The sequence below is a fragment of the Scophthalmus maximus genome, chromosome 11, assembly GCF_022379125.1.
Source record: "Scophthalmus maximus strain ysfricsl-2021 chromosome 11, ASM2237912v1, whole genome shotgun sequence".
NCBI lineage: Eukaryota > Metazoa > Chordata > Actinopteri > Pleuronectiformes > Scophthalmidae > Scophthalmus > Scophthalmus maximus.
The window spans coordinates 9,732,796-9,749,537 of record NC_061525.1 but is presented as its reverse complement, the minus strand read 5'-3'; the positions used below and the strand labels follow the sequence as shown (position 1 = coordinate 9,749,537).

The 16,742-nt window shown below is 40.7% G+C and overlaps 1 protein-coding gene across 5 annotated transcripts in view; it reads right to left on the bottom strand.

Moving 5' to 3' along the window:
* Positions 1-16,742, bottom strand: part of b3glcta (beta 3-glucosyltransferase a) — a 63,644-nt gene that overhangs the window by 24,417 nt on the left and 22,485 nt on the right. For 3 of the 5 annotated variants that reach the window (XR_007031716.1, XM_035623567.2, XM_035623563.2), the window contains exons 4-10: positions 12,861-12,970; positions 7,174-7,250; positions 6,428-6,539; positions 4,886-5,022; positions 4,667-4,730; positions 3,810-3,941; positions 1,117-1,186 (exon numbers count right to left, since the gene is read on the bottom strand). Coding sequence is in view for 4 of the 5 variants with exons in the window: in XM_035623567.2 (XP_035479460.1) it covers positions 1,117-1,186; positions 3,810-3,941; positions 4,667-4,730; positions 4,886-5,022; positions 6,428-6,539; positions 7,174-7,250; positions 12,861-12,970 (702 nt within the window). In the remaining variant the exon portion in view is untranslated. Of the gene's footprint in view, positions 1-1,116; positions 1,187-3,809; positions 3,942-4,666; positions 4,731-4,885; positions 5,023-6,427; positions 6,540-7,173; positions 7,251-9,886; positions 10,282-10,347; positions 10,570-12,860; positions 12,971-16,742 lie in introns of those variants that run through there. The other 2 variants (XM_035623565.2, XM_035623564.2) reach the window with 2 other exon arrangements.

The window sequence follows — 16,742 nt, the reverse complement described above, 5'->3', positions numbered from 1 at the left end:
AATGTACTTAATAGAAAATGTTGCATTTGCATAATGAGTAAGAGCTGCTGTTAGATTATACAGCATTTCAATACAGCACCACACAGCAAATTATTATACTACAGTACTGTGCTGTGAAATGCGTATATCAAAACTTTCACTTTTCACTTTCAAGTATGTAATCTAGCAGGAACAGCAGTCCTCCATTTTATGCACAACATATTTTTTCTGCAAAATGCTATTTATAGTTTATTTTGTTTAATTTAAATTCAAGCCAAACCAAACATTAAAACCAACGACAAGGAACAAATTTTTCACAATGTGCAAAATTGCACCAAACCATAAAAATCCATGACAAAAGTAAAAAATGCATGCCTGGTAGGTAAGGGTTGTTAAGACTGTTGCATTAAGGAAGCGAAAAACAATATGACCTTATGTTATTGGTCATCTTTTTTTAAAAGTTTAACTCGAATTACTAAATTCATTACTGCACATTGTAATGTTTTTATTATTGTATTTGTACTATATAATCACAAGGATTAAAAATATGTAACACTTACTGACATGGCAAATTAAATTTTAAGCTCTTTCATATTTATTACTTACACATCTAAGCTTTGACATAGAAATGTAATATTCATTTTCACCCTGTCTACATTTGAAACTAACAATGACAGCTTGGCAGAGGAAATGGTAATTAAGGTATAACGCAATTACTTTTGTGCGACACCCTCTGAATGAAGTGTACAATTCGCCTGATCCCTTCAACAATAATCTGCAATTTGATCTTTCAGCTGCTACATTATAGGTAACAAAAGAAATGTCAGAAAGAAAGGCGGACCTTGCCAATAAATTGCCAAACAGCAGTGAGTGATTTCCTAGCATCTGCAGGATTTTAGGATGATGTTGGATTTCAGGCATTAAGGGAGGCGCTCAGTTGAGCACCTCAAGGTATTTTATACATTTATTTCTTGCCTTAGCACTGTCAAATCCTTTTAGAAAAGACTCTGCTAAAGAAAATGTCAGAATTATGAAGAAGAGCTCTTATACAGTCACTCATGTCAAAGCTCAGAGCGAAAAAATCCATTAAGACAACACGACAGCAGAGAAATGCGTGCCATTTAAAGTGTGACTCACCTCTTTCACTGTGAAACTTCCTACACGTTTTCACAGCAACAAATATATCTTCTGTAATCACAGGCTCCCCCTTTGGTGGAAACAAGAGACATGAATGAAAGAAAGGCTCACATGTTGTTAAACCAGACTCTATATCAGACAATATGCAGCCAAATCACTGACATGTATTTTATTCAGTCGATATTAAGTGTCCAAGTGATGAGTGGGAGTTGTTTTCTTTGAAGTGAAATTGCAAAATGGACATTTCTCTAAATGGTCTGAGGTCAGGTTGGTACTTGTTGTCAGTTGGATGACAGGTGTTTTATACCCTTGGCGTGAAAAGCACCTCTGTGTACAATTGCCGTTATTTTAACCCTAACCTCAACCGCTCATCACTCTTCATATCTACATGGGAACTTAAAAAGGTGATTTTAAAGGCAGGCGTGCTTATTATGGCACAACAGCCTCTTGACTTCGCGTGTCCACCTGAGAGCCTCAGTTAAACACAGATTTTTATATTTTCTTGACGTGAATCTGGTTCATTCGGGGATTTTACCAGTTTTAATTTCCTCTGTCTGTGTGTTTGTTTTGGAGGAGACGTATGCAGATAATTTCCGGTAAAAACCTCCTGAACAATGAACACCGGAGGAAACCTAACCTAAAAAACAAGCTGAGCACCTGGAAACAAACTGAGCCCGAAGGCCTTCCTGACATCCTGTGTCTGCCAAGAGCGTCAGAGAAACAGCGATATTTAACATGAAAAGTGGTTAATTTTGTGTTTTTATCAGTTTTAATAATAAACAAATTAGAATGGAAACCAATGAATATTTTCATTACCTTTTTTAAGAAAAATTAAACAGATGTAAAAATGGTTTACACAAAGAAGCTCATTTTCACATTTGCAAATCTGGAATTTAATATAATCTTTTTGCTTGAATGCTAAAACAATTAATCCATTATGAAAACTATAACTTTTATAGAAGTAAACCCGACTGCACTGCCTGTAATCTACTCAATCGTCTCAGAGGCAGCCAACATATCGTCCAAACATTGCTCTGCTGAGTGTGTGAGTGCAGATGCTTTGTTGACCTAAGACCCCGAAAAACCTCAAGAAGGCTCAAAACACTTTACAGCTAACTTCCAGTTTTACCCTCAGACCTTTTTCTCTTTGTTTCTCTGTTTTACTCGTTTCTGAATATGACTCATGTCTAATACGAATTTGCACAGACTTCTGTCACGAGTTGTCCGGCACACGCAGCGGAGCAACGCCACAAATAGTGCCTTGAATTAAAGAATGACGTGTTTTGCTGCTGCAGCCACTTTGTTGATTGTGGTCCTTTGCCTCCTTGAATCTGCCTCTCCAGTCTCTTGATTCCATGTTGACAGGTCAGCCAAGTACACTGCTGTGGTCCCACTCGGCAATTTGTCTTGCGACAGTTTTGAACACTGCTCGATTACGATACGTCCCCTTTTGTTTTGTGTGAGTGGAAACTTCTCCATGAATACTTATTAAACCTGTGACCTTCATGTTTCCCCACTGCTCGAGTCATTGTCCCGTTTTCTCCTCAAACGAGTACAGTTTCATGAGGAGAGTGGTTTTCCAGAGAGAAAGATAAAAATCACGTGAATAAAATCTGACAGTTGAGTCTGCAGCAAACATATCAGACATTAAACCGCATATGCACACGCAGGATGCCATTTGAATCACAAATGGAAAGATCCGATTGGATTTTTCTTTCGTCAAAAAAACAAGATGAATGGAGGGGAGGGGGAAGATAAGAACTGGGACACCTTCAGCTGGATTTCTCCCAAATTCAACTCACCTCACCCACTCTCATAAGTCTATAGTCACACACACATCAATCCAACACGGTTACCTCAATCATTTCATAGTAGCTGGGGTCAACAACTAAAGACTAAAATGACTGACCCCTCTGATCAGTTCACTTCTGTCAGCTAAAGCAAACATACTACTACCAATATATCAGATATCACATGTTTACATGTGATTTATTGTCAGTTGTCTATACCGCTCTAATTTCATTTTAACCACTTGGTAAAGAATTCATCTCAACATGTGGGATGATTTATATTTTCATGATAAACATAAACGTATATGTAATGAAATTCTCATGAGCGTGTGCGTTAAGATGGCAAACATAACAGATAAAGAGGATAAAGGAGAGACAGAAATTGAGAGCTGGTTAGTCACCAGCTATGGACAACATGAATTTGCAAGTTAATTTTCGAAATCCTTGGTCCAGATATGATGAATGGAAAAATCTAACAGAGGATGACGAGGTAAAGGCAGAGGAATGTATGACTCTATAAGACTAGTTTTAATGTAAGTATTAAACAGTGGTGGAGATGGATACATACATATTTACATAAATATAGAAGCTGATAACAAACAAACCACTAAATTGAATTTATATAGACTCCTGTCTTTTCAGGCTAATGCATTCGTTCTGCTGAATGGTGTCTAAAAGCGATAATGTTCAGTGCTGTGCCGCTCTGTGACATATGTTTGATCCTCTGATGCGGCCATGGCCACAAAGGCCCGAGGCTGAATTTCATAGATCATCACAAAACTGCCTCCTATCTGACAGTGAAGCACCCTCAGCTTTGGTTGTTGTTGTTCAATTGTGTTCCCCTTTCCATTTCCTGGGAATTGAGGACAATCAAACTGATGTGGAAGCAGAGCAGACACTCACGCACAGTGGAGGCTCGCTGATCAGAGTGGTGGCACAGTGCCGGGCCTGAGGAGAGTCCCCTGGCTCAGTGCACAGCTCAGGGACAGCGGTGAGGTGTGGACCCTTCCCGTTGTCCCAGATATACAAGGCGACCTGTGACAACACAGATTGATCTTGTTAAGTTCATAAGGACAATAATAATGGGAAGAGAGACATTATGCTAAAATAATGGGGACAGCACTGTCTGACAATTGGCCAATGATATGAAAGAATCTTACGGTCTGCAGCCTATATACTGACAGTGAACTGGACTGACACTGAGGATTCATGCAATATCTGTTTGTACTTGTGCATATATATCACATTCATGAGGTTGTATGTGCCTGTAAGTGATGTGAATGACAGTGTTAAAAGAACATTGATCTGCAAAAATGAAAACCAATGTCTTTTAAATAATTCTAAATTTCATAATTCATAAAAGTGTCATAAAAAAACATCACTTTGCATATTTAAAAATATAAAGAATGTAAAATATTGAAATTTAATCCCTAGGACTGAACTTGAATGATCCTGATCCCCTTTCCACACTGAGTCTGAAAAGTCCTGATGCGATGTTTACTCAGTACAATCCCCAGATGCCTCCCTGAATGAATTTCGGTAATAAAAGTAAGAACCTCAATACGGCACCATGACGATTCTCTGAAGTAATGAGATTTCTCTTCAAGGTTAGATGGATTTCATGCCTTGCTCTTATTGTGCAAATGAATTAGCTTGGCTTTGGCTTGAATGTGAGAAACTAGAAACAAAATTTGGGAAAATCACAAGCCTCATCAAAACACAGGCCTGAAGGTACTCGTGTGACTTGCATGTTATCCTACCTCATGTTTCAGGTCAATGGTGAAGTCAGATTTGAGGGGCTCGTCTTTCACTTTGTTTGCAAGCCTATCACAAAGCAAATCATAGAAGATTAATACTGCAGTTGAAATATGCAGTAAATAAAAAATGAGTCCTCTTACAATTAGAAGATATCGAATAAGTTGAATGAGTAATACAAGATGAAAAACTAGGCCACAAATGGATTTACTGTACATACTCACCGAACAACCAGGGGGACGCTTAGGGCCCAGGCTGCAGCAAAGTCTGGATATTTGAAGACGGAGGGATTCTCTGCGAAGGCGTAGTGATGGATGATGGTTGACTCCTGGTCGTGGAGGGGCTTACCAAGAAACCACTCCTGACAGATAAGGAGGAGAGATATAATTCAACAAGTTTGTTTCCCCCCACCAACACACTATGGTGAACTTTCATTGAAAGAAACATTTAGAATTCTGGTCTAATTTGGGAATTGTCACACTGCAACCTTTGAATTGAGGTGGTCTGTTACTGGCTGGGAAAATAATGAGAATTCTTGATAGAGCAAAGTTCAAAGATGCCAGATGTTTTAGTAAGCTAGCTTTAGAAGCCAGGTTAGGCGTTTCCCCTTGTATCTATAAGCTAACCAGCTGCTAGAAGTAGTTGTATTTACTGCACAGATATGAGAGTGCAATTGATCATCTCATTCTGCCTGAAGCAAATAAGCTTATTACTCAATATGTCAAACTTTGCTTTTAATCTGACGCTGTATATGTTTCCTTCAATCTGCTTGGCATCATGAGAGAAACACTAAATATCGTCCCTTCCCTTTAAAAGTTATATCCACCAATAAATTAATATATCACAAATGTATTACAAGTCCCACTCAGTCTAATTACAGTCCCTCTTTAGTGTCTCAGTGTCTAATTGATGCAAGTGAATGTGCTCGTTTCTGTGTGGACCTTTCTCTCTTGCTTATCCCAAAACAAGGCTGACAACACTGAGCTGCAACACCTGAGAGAAAGTTGTTGCATTGGGGCATGTTAAAATGACAGAAATAATAGGGTGTTCCATCTGTTGTCCCCTTCCTCCTCAGGTAATGTTTGTGCATATTCACACAATAATCAGTTCAATCTCTGATAAGGAATTGAAATGCCATGCAGGGTCGACCTGTTTAAGATGACAATAAAATTGCTATCCATTAATTATTTTTGCAGTGCTTTTGTGAGATTAAAAGCAAACTTCAGCATTTGCTGATAGAAATGTTTGAAAGTGTTTTTTCCTTCAGGCTTTTACACCACCGTGCAATTGATAACAAGTACAATTAGCATTCAAAAACACAACAACTGCTAAATCTACTGATCAAACTTTAAAAGTAATTAAGAATTAATGAACAAATCAATTGCGGATGAATATCTTTTGCTTAACCTGAAACCACAAAAGAATATTTTCATTGCAACCTTATGTATGAGTTTCCCTGGCTGCAGTGTTTATCCAATAATTTCTGTATGTCGTCAACACATTCAAAGGAAAAATAGTGGAGGGACAGGGCCCCAGCAGGGACAGGGGTGACATGTCTGACAGGTTACACTGAGAGCTGGCAGGGCTCAGTGCAGCTCGGCAGCTGCAGAGGAGCTGGAGCCATCCTGATACTGTATCTTGTAATTGAAGTGATGATCAGCTGAGCTGGAGCGAGAAACAGGCAGCTTTGGTCTCGCTGATGGATTTGGCAAAGCAACAAAGAGACACACAGTGATTATGGCTTAGTGCGAACAGTGTACACTTACTTTATTCTTGTCAAACTTTGCAAGGACTTGAACAAGCTTAGTCATCTTCACGTCCGTTTCCTCCTCAAGAAATACAATCCAGGAGGAGTTTTTCCCAAAGGAGTACGATAAGCTGAGGACACACGGGAGAATAAAGTCTCATCAAAACTGGAGTTAAACAATAAAACAAGAGTAAATGGACCTTTGTCTTTTCATTTCAGTCCAGTCTGGGGAACTATCTATTGGAGGCTCCTGACCCAGTCAGATGAAAGTAGCCAAAGAGTTTTCTCTAGAGGGCAGAAAGACAAAAAAAACAAAAAACATCACAAAGACTTCTTTCAGGGAGGGTGGCTCAGTAATGGCCTGGGCTGCATTTGGTAATCTGGGTTCTACATCTTCATAATTGTAGAAGAAAGAGAAGTCATTTCTCAGTTCCCCTCAACAAATATTGAACACATTTGATTTTTCAGAGGGATGTAGCATAGAGACGACTTTAGCCAATGTCATTATTGTGCTGCTCAGACCACTGGATGACAGCAGTAATAGGTTTATTGTCACAGTTATGGGCACAATAGGAAAGCATTCATTTTTAAGCCATGCAATCCATCTGAGTTAATGTGTTTGTAACAGCTTCTAAGCGATTTGCAACCTGAAAACAAAACCTACACTTGATATTCAATAGGATGACATGATGTTTCAGACAGTTATAAACCTTTGCTGTTTTTTCCCCCCATCGTATTCAACGTTGAGAGTTCAAGGATACTCACTAAGGCAGCAGAGGAAGGATACTCCAATCTCCCTCATTATCGGATAAATCGTGAAGAAGCAAAACCTCCGGTGGTTTCTGAAAAGAAATATCACACAAAAGAGATCATTTTTAGAAAGTGTACAATGGCTGCACAAAAGCTTAAGACAATTAAAGTAGCTGCTCTGCAGCGAGGGACCGGAGGGTGGACTGGGTGCGTTGAGAGACACTCCTGTAACTAGAGGGGTCAATGGTTTGATCAATACTAATGAAGCAGGCTGCCAGACAGTCTCTCTGGTAAGACAGACATCTCACACTTACCAGCGATTTTGCCTGTTTTAGTCCATTTATTGCAAATTGCATACACTTTGCATTAAGGACAATGGAACCTATCCATGCAGGTGGGTTTCACATTTGTGAATATGAATACTCTGGTGTGTTTTTTTATTGGACATTGACTCTGCGTTTATTTTTGTTAATGATTCTTTATCAGTGCATTTGACTTAAAAAGATCTGCACTGCTTGACATAACTTTGATAATAATGGGCACAGGTATGCAGGTGCACACAAGCTGCCAGTAAGGTGAGAGAATGAGAGTCTGTTTGAACCTAACTCTCATTTTCATTTTCCCATGACTATGAGGTCATGTCTTTATTAAGCTTTTACTAAGGTTTTTTTTAAAAAAAAATCTGTGATATGAGGACTATAAGAAAAAGGAGATTTGTAAACACATTGAAAACAATCCTTTGAAACTAATATTCCTGTCACAGTGTTTGCTCCTGCCTGCGCCTTCAGACTCTCAGAAATAAACTGTGGTGGAACAGAAATATCACCGGGAACAAGGGCAGGATATTTCAGGACACGGACAGTGCACACAATCATTTCCAAATGAGAACAATGTGGTGCAGCAAAACTTCCGGTGGTGAGGACGGAGTGTGAAAGGTGTGCGTGGATTGTGTGAGAGAGCAACTGTTGTTCGCACAGCGAGGAAAACAAGGCAGCAGAGCGTAAGACCCTGCTGTGGTTTATTAGGGCATGGTCCACTCATCATGCAGAAAGTCAGGGGGCACAATCTCCTCTGAGCTGCTCTGTCTAACCCCGGGCCTGTTTTATCATGGCAATGAGTCTGACTGTTTACACCACAGCTCATAAACACTGTTAGTGAGTCAAGTTTTTTTTTTTTTTAGCTCTCATCTGATGTGAGTTTCATCTGAAGTCTAATGACTCAACGACACCAACCATGTTTTATTAAATAGCTCTCTACCTGACATTCACACCACTGCTGTTACGAGAAAAGAATAACTTTCATGGTACAGATAGATAGATACTCAGTCAGATAATAATACTGTCTCAAAAACAGAGCTTTTGCTGCAAAAAGCAATGCAGGAGACGTTGAAGAGGAAGAGGCTGATCCTCTCGGGAAATGAGATGTGCAAGCTGCAGATTCCTAATCAGCAGATAGGAGATGAGCATTGTGCAGACATGCCTGCAACAAACAGGAGACCGATTGCTCACTGACTAGGGAGAAGATGGGGGTCACTGAGACCTGGTGGTAATGGAAGGACAGGAAGCCAAGCTTTAAACTACAGGAGGGGCTGGAGGGGAGTGCAGAGACTGAGCAGCCACCTGTCAAAACTGCTCCAGCCATGAGCTGCAGACCAAAATGACATTTATAATGGTCAGTTACAGCCAAGTCAATAAAGGACTAATCCACAACTGAAGAACACATCGGCAAAATAAAATATTTTCCTCATATTGGCTCCTTCAATGCAACTGCTTACAAAATACAAGTGATGCATGAGATAGCACTCAGGAACACAGTGTATTCCACTACAGCTGTAAAAGGTTTCAGAGTTTAATCTCATTCCGTTGTGCTTGTGCGTCTCTGTGGATATGAGCATTGGGTAAGTGACAAAAATACTATATAAATGTAATGTGAATTCCTCCCAGAAGGCAACATGTCAGACAGCAGAAACATGGGCTGTGAGCCGCCACATGGAATACACAAGTTCCTGTCTGTGGATGTCACGAAACCCTCTACAGTCGGGGGGGGGGGGGGGGGTGAAATGAATAATAAAAATCTGCTGTGAGTGAAAAAAGCTCTGCATCAGAAATGCTGATCCTACGGGTGTTTCTTGCCTTGGAGGCGCAGTGATCATGTCATTAATCTTTAAGATATCAGTAATGTTGGCATGAAACTTCCCATGTGTCACTAAGTCTGCACAAGCTGTAAATCAAATTTATTTGATCAGAATAGTGTTTTTTTTTTATGAAAAGAGCCTCCAAAGACAACTGGATCAAAACAGTTCCTCCAAAACCACAACCTTCTTTCATGAGTCAGTTTTCCAACGTCTCAAACATGATCAAGTTATTTTCAAGACATTTCATGGCATTGTGCAAAGCTTTCCATGGCTGAGTAACGCACTGTACGTCTTTGATCTTTTCCCTTCAGGAGCACCCTCTAAGACTATCAAATGGTAGACATAAGCTTCTGCATGTTGTGCCTCCGAGGTGGGGTTGAAGTTGTGGATGGCTGGTTGTAACTCCTGTTTGAATTAAGAGGTTGTGGGTGGTATTAAATGAGATAAATGGGAGAGTTTAGATTTAATTTCCATCCACTGAAGTAACCATGGGTTGGGTTTTTCTTGCTTTTGCTTAGTTTTTTGCATAAAAAACAAAAATCTCTAGGACCAACAGAATGCTATCAGCTAAAGGAAGCAAAAGCAGAAGCTGACGATGTTACGCAGAGTTGCGTCCTTCTGCCGAGGATGGTGAACACTGTAGGCTGTGGATTTTGTGACGGCCCAACAGGTCACTGATGGGCTGACATTTCTCCTGGTGCTCCTGGTGGCCAGTCCGACTATGACAGACGGGTCTGTTGTCAAAGTGTTGTGAGACAGAGAGAGAGAGAGAGAAAGGTTGAGCAGATCTATGCGCACTACTCTACATTTTGACAAATACATCGATACAATGCTCTATCTCTGTTAGGTAAGACAGGCAGAAGATGATTTCAAGTTAAAAAGAAAACCGAGATCTTGCGCCATACACCTACTGGGATGAAATCCCCAGTCACGATAACCACAGCTTGGTGCACAACCTGTTTTAACACTTAACCACCATACTCTGGTTGGTGGGTCTGCAGTGGTGGTCCCATCACTGCCCATCATCTCCTGGCTACCAGCTTCCCTCCTCTCACCTACTCCACAGCCAGCGAGAGGCTCGTTCGGCCTCCTCCCCCTCCATCCTACGAGTTGCTTGGTTCTCGCTCTTTCCATCCAAGCTTCGAGCTAACAACAGCCGCCATGCAGATTTGGCTTGGAAGCCTCTGCAGCCGAACTCCACAGGAAACAGCCATATCTGGATGGAGGGCTGTTTGCACCACCTCTGGGAACTGCAGCCTCCTTCCCTCACTGACCCTCATCTTCCAGGAGCTGGAGGCCGGGAGCAGACTGGGTTCTGATTTCTTGGCTGGGAAGGGCCTAGCTCTGTCTTTGATGAGAGTAACAATGTTCTTAATGTCTGTGCTGACTGGTCTGCTCACATTTTGTCCATTCGCCCTAGGAACCTATAGTCCAACTTCCTTCAGTATACGCCCCTTCTCTTCCCTCCACATGGACCATGTCTCGCCTCGTCCTTTGCACTAGCGTTTTTCAACTGCTGAAAAAGTGCAGAGCTAGGGTCTTGTCGCCCAAATCTGGTTATCATAAATAACAAATGCTGAAATGATAGGCTCTAATGCAAAACTTAAATTGGAATGTGAAATGGAAAAGGTGACCACATATATAAGAACATTAGAACAGGAAGATGACCTTTCAATACATAAAAGGTATTTTTAGTAGGAGTTTTAATTTTTTGAAATTTCCTCCCTCCCTTTATTGACCTTTAAGACTTGGCATTTAATATTTGGATTTTTAAGTTGGATTAATTATAGCTTTATTTTCTTGTTTCAAGTCTGGGTAAAATTCTCCCATGCAGATCTATTTCTACTACTACTACTATTAATATTTTCTCAATTTCTGAGGACTCTTCCTGGCTGCTTTCTAGGTACACCTGAGGTAAAGGTATTTTCACTCTGATTCTGTGAAGACAACTTATCTTTGTAGCGAGTCTGCTCTTAAATCTCTTTGAAAAGCTGTCAAGTCTTTACTGCCGCCTCTTTGAGAAATTGCTGATTAAAATTCTCCCTGGTCTTAGTTTGTGTAATCGTATGTAACAGATAATAAAATAGCAGACATCCCTAAGATCATAAATGCAAACACAACATGATGTGGTATTCATAAAGTCTGTCTTATCTTATAAAACCCGATGTCCATTAGAGTGACTAAATGGTTTCATGACAAATAGGATCTAGTGGCAAAAATTTATGCCACTATTCATTACATGAAACGTGAAATAATCTTTCCAAATTGTGAACAGCCAGAAAATCAAAGTCTGTGTCCCAAACTTTGACTTTCAATAATCTTTCAAAAATAATGATAATAGAATCGAGAAATGAGCTGTCACATGTATTATTATTTTGAGCTTTGTATTCCGTGAGGCTAGGAGCAAAATTTCAGGGCTCTTGTAGATTAATGGGAGAGAAATAAAACATTATAGAACTATTTTCTGATCACCTGTTAATGTCACCTGTCAACCATAATGACAGATTATGATATGCATTTGTCCCTGTCCGTTTGCTTCACTCAGTCAATAATGTAAAAAAATGTGCGTGACATCAAGCAGTGCAGGACAATGAGACAACAACAACAACAACACAGCAACAACTGTACCATATAACGTTTCCATACCACCACACAGGAGTTCTTAATCACTCTCTTCATTAAGGAAACAGCAAAGCAGTTTCTTCATCTAATTTACTGTAATACTGTCATTAGTGATGCTGCATTCCCTTTTTAACCAAACAAAATATGCAATAACTAATGTATGAAACCGCATTCCATTTGGCTCTGAGCAGATTTAACTAACGGAAGGAAACCGCTTTTTGACCTTCACATTTGTTCTCCGTCTTTCTCTGACATGATGCTGATTTAATTGGTAAAATTTCAGTGAGCAAATGAAAAGCTGAGTTTATTTCCCTGAAGAAAGTGTATATTTTTCTCTGGCCTTTTTTGGGGGGGGCATCTGAATCATAAACAGGAATTATAATATTCATTAGGAGAAGCACATGCCTTTGGATAATCATCACTTCTAATTAAAAATTTAACCAAAAGTGCCCAGAAACGGAAGATTGACTTGTTGAGTGCAGCAGTACATATCTAAACATCAAAGCCAGACAAATGTCTGGATTTCCTAAATTCATGATATTACAAGTGAGCAGATGATTTGATGTTGCAAAGAGCTGAGGTTGTTGCATATTTTAAATGACGCTTTCATATTTTGGGCTTGGACTTGGAATGTCCTTCATAAATTTAATCTGGAGGGGTACCATGAATAATTCTTCATACCATAATTTAATATTTAAAATTATGAGTACTGTGTAATAGAATTGGCAAAGCTCTTTGTAGTGAAATCATGCCATGCATACTTTTTCCCAAACAGATTACAAATACGAGAAAATGAAAATATTTGAATATCTTTTGTAAATGTGTTCTAGCACTATATACAGTTTACAAAAACTTGTTCAGGTGTGACTGTTGCTGCTAGGGGAGATTGTAACTACATGCATTTCTACTCAAATCAATGTGAGCCAAAATAAAACTTGAATCTTACCTCTGTGAGACTGTGCGCCTGCTTGAGTAAATCTGCCCTCCGTCTTTCTGCCTGCCGCACATGGAAGTAGTGGCTTTGACTCTGGATGATGAAAACTATCTCCCGCAGGTCTAGAGGAACACAAGGACAGAGATGAGGGACTGCTCGCACAGTGAAAAAGGATCATGCCAATCGATGACCTTCTGAGAGCAAGACAAGATAAGAGCCACGATCTGAATGACAGAGGTGACTTTTGCTAATCTCCATTATTGGTCTGGTGATAATAACCAGAACATCAACAGCTTAATTGGCTTTGGGAGAGAGAGTGTGTGTATATGTCACAGCCCAGATTGTGTTACTTAATAAAACATTGGCATCATCTTCCTCCGAGGTGCCGGGACACCCGGAAGACTGAGAAAGCCCAGCTGTCCACATCTGGCTGAGCGACACGACAGCACTGTCGCTAAAGCTCTGTATTGTTACTGCACGTTGAGGCTAAGGTTAACAAGCTCAATAATGTCTGTTGAAAAACTGCAACCTCGATGCTGATGACATGTTTAGATACCATCTTCACATTGAACCAGCAAGCTGCAGTTCATCTTCATGTGAAATCCATTTGCAGGGCAGTAATAGTGACACAGTTCAGTGAAGAATGACTCTGGCTGCACAAACAAGTCCACATAAAGCCTGTGGCTCTCACGACCGGTGCAATCAAAACTTGACCAATAGACCAGGGGGGAGGGAATAAAAAAAAAATGCCATTTTGTCTTTGGGCTCTGTGCAATTACAGATGACAACTCCTAAATCCTGTAAGCTGTCCCTCACATCACAACAAAGTCTGCAGCACAAAGAGTGGGAGTCAATATCTGGGTGTGAAGTGAGCAGAGAAGCAGAAGAGACGTCAGAGTTTTCCTGCTTTGACAGGCAGCTCAGAAACCTCCCCGTAATGAGATATTCAGTCTTTTCCTGTACACATTCCTCTTAATTGGAGCTCAAACAAACATAACAGGCTCTGTGCCAAACATTTCTTCTGCTTTAAACAGTTTAATTTGATACCTAAGTATGTGAAGATAAAATATTGGATATACCACAACATCATTTATGTTTACCAGAGGGATTTTTTTCTAATTAAGCTTTGCAAAATTTGCTAACTAAGGGTATTTTCGTGTTCCAAAACATAAATAAGGAACTGCCACTGCTGACAGGTCTGTAATCTCCCCTTTGGAATAGTTACAAGGAAAGTGGGGAAGGGCGAGTGCTGACAATGGCAGGATTAGATGAATTGCCTCCTCTTCAATTACACTACTTGAACTTATTCCTTCCCCGGGTTCAGATATTAGCACCGGGGTCAGGGGTAGACACTATGTCAGAGTACAGTGTCTGCGACACATCTTTTAAATGAAGTGTCGGTGGGTGTGTAGCTCCTCAGCTCCGCTCATAACAATGATCCCATTGATGTTGGAGCCCTGGTGAGGGGGTGGATTTACTTGCTAAATCTCAGCATGTCTATCCCCCAACAGATCTAACCTCCACCTAGAGCTGAGCTTCCAGACTGAACACACCACCTCTAAATGTCCTGCTGAGTTTGCAAAATGAATGTCAAAATGAAATAAATGTCTGCATAAGCGTGCATGCATTTGGTTCACATAAAGTAGTGCATTGTAAAGCCCTTGGTGGGGTACCAGCACAGTACAGCAATAATATCAGCTGCATGTGACGAACAGGGAAATCAGATAAGCTCTTTGCCAATCCCTCATTGTGGAGATAATGCGTACCCCATGTCAAAGCAAAGGAGAATGAGGGGTAAAAAAAGAAACTAATTAAGACTGAATTCACTGGCCTTGGCTCCACACTAATGGGTTTCGATTAATCATCAAACAACGGGGAGCAAAGGGGAAAGGGAAAAATCCTCTTATTGTGCCCTTCTTCCTTCACCTCCATCATCCTGGTGTCCTTCTCCTTTCAGGTAAAAAAAAAAAAAACAACCTACTTTGTGTGCTCCCTTGGAACTTATAGAGGACAATCAATACATCTACCTGCATTTAATTACACAAGATTTAAAACAATGCCTTTGGTGCCAACAATGCCACACAGGACTTTTTAGTGGTTAGGTGAGATTATGTAATGATTCCTCAAGGCTGGGACGAATATGAATTAAACTAAAAAAAGCTATCACTTTCTGCCCCAGCATTGTCAGCGACTGCTCGTGTTGGGAAGTTGCTGGCTAGGATAAGGGTGGGTGGTGTAGTTGCTTGGGATTTGGAGGATGTTAGATTGAATAGATGATAGCTACATACTGTAATTGCTTAGAAATTCAGAGTAGTACAAGGGTGTATGTACTCTAGATGGTTGCTAGGTTATTGTGTCTTCTGAGCTATGAAAGGTATTTCAGGTCTACAGAGTAGAGCTCCAGAGCTTTTGCTGTGTTTGCTCCTCGTCCATTAACCTGTTTCAAAATTGGTTCTCTCATTCTGCGGAGTTTGGCGTTCACATTTGAGGAACGCAGCAGGAGATTGTACGAGTCGGACGCAATCACAACATCAAAAACATTTCTGGAACATTCAGAGGACGGGTGATGCCTGGGTAGAGCGCCCACTCGCTCACCATGAATCTCCTGGATTTTTCCGGCTGAGTTTTAACACAAAAATGTTCCTTTACACTTCAGTGTATTTCTGAAAGCAGCTTATGGGACATATATATGCTCTGACTTTTCCTTCACCACCACCATCATCATCAGGTTCACGTTCGTTGTCGTTTTAGTGAAATGTCAATAACATGTGTGATTGCTGTCAACTTTGGCACAGACCGCAATGTCCCCCTCCGCATTAACTGTAGTATCTGGTGATTTGTCTGAAACTTGGGGTTATGGCTAAATACTGAGAGAAAGAAATTGAAGAGAATGAAAAGAAATGAAGCTTAAGCCCCGGTCACCTCTGTACAGAGGATTTTATTTTGCGAGGCCAGAGGAACCAGAAAGGCTGGGTCTAGTGCTCGTTTATCTCCCCTCACTCCTTCAGTATTCCACAGAGGCCACTCCATAAAAGAAGGACTGTATCAGCCTTGAAATATATTGGTTGAAATGAGACTCAGGAGAATTCTGCCTCCCTCTCTCTCTGATCTGTTGATTTTCTCAGTGCATGGAGCCACTCTTTAAGGGCCATCGCCATCTGGTCTATGGCAAACTCTGTGTGAAAGCTCTCAGTGTTGTTTGCACGTCCTCGCCATCTCGGCATATAGGACCAGACGGGATGAGACTGATGCAGGAATCAAGGCTGATAAGCTAAAATGTGTTTGTATTCTTAGGTGTGTGCAGGCATACAGTTGGATGTAGGGAATATCTGCACTTGTGTGTATTGTGTGTTCTCGATAGTGGCCTGGCCCTGCAGTGTTGTCACCTTATTGACACAAATCAATAGTGACACTTCCTTGGAGCAGAATAGCAGACGTTGCCAAGTGGCAGAAAGGCTGCAAGCACCCTGACCTCTAGGCACTGCTGCACCTCTGTCATCCCCATCAGTGTCACGGAGTAGGTGTGTGTAGTCGCCAGAATTGTTACAGGGGCATTTCATTTCAGTTACACAGTCACATATCCACAGCAAGAAGCAACTAAGAGCAAACAAGTGAATGTGTGGCTGAATTTGGAGCGCAACATTTTAAATCAAGTTCAAAATCTTGAAAGAAAAAAAACAACAACTATGGAAAGCAGATCAATAGTGCAATATCAATGACATACAGAATTCCTGCAAAACTCTACAGGGATACGGTTCTGCGAGTGGGGCCATGAGTCTGTGCTGGGACCAATGAAACTGTCATGACAAATTCAGAGCTTTTCAATGCCAGCACATATTCAGAGATGACAGAGGTTGTCAATAGCTCATTTCCATAGTCAGCAGGCCTGACTCC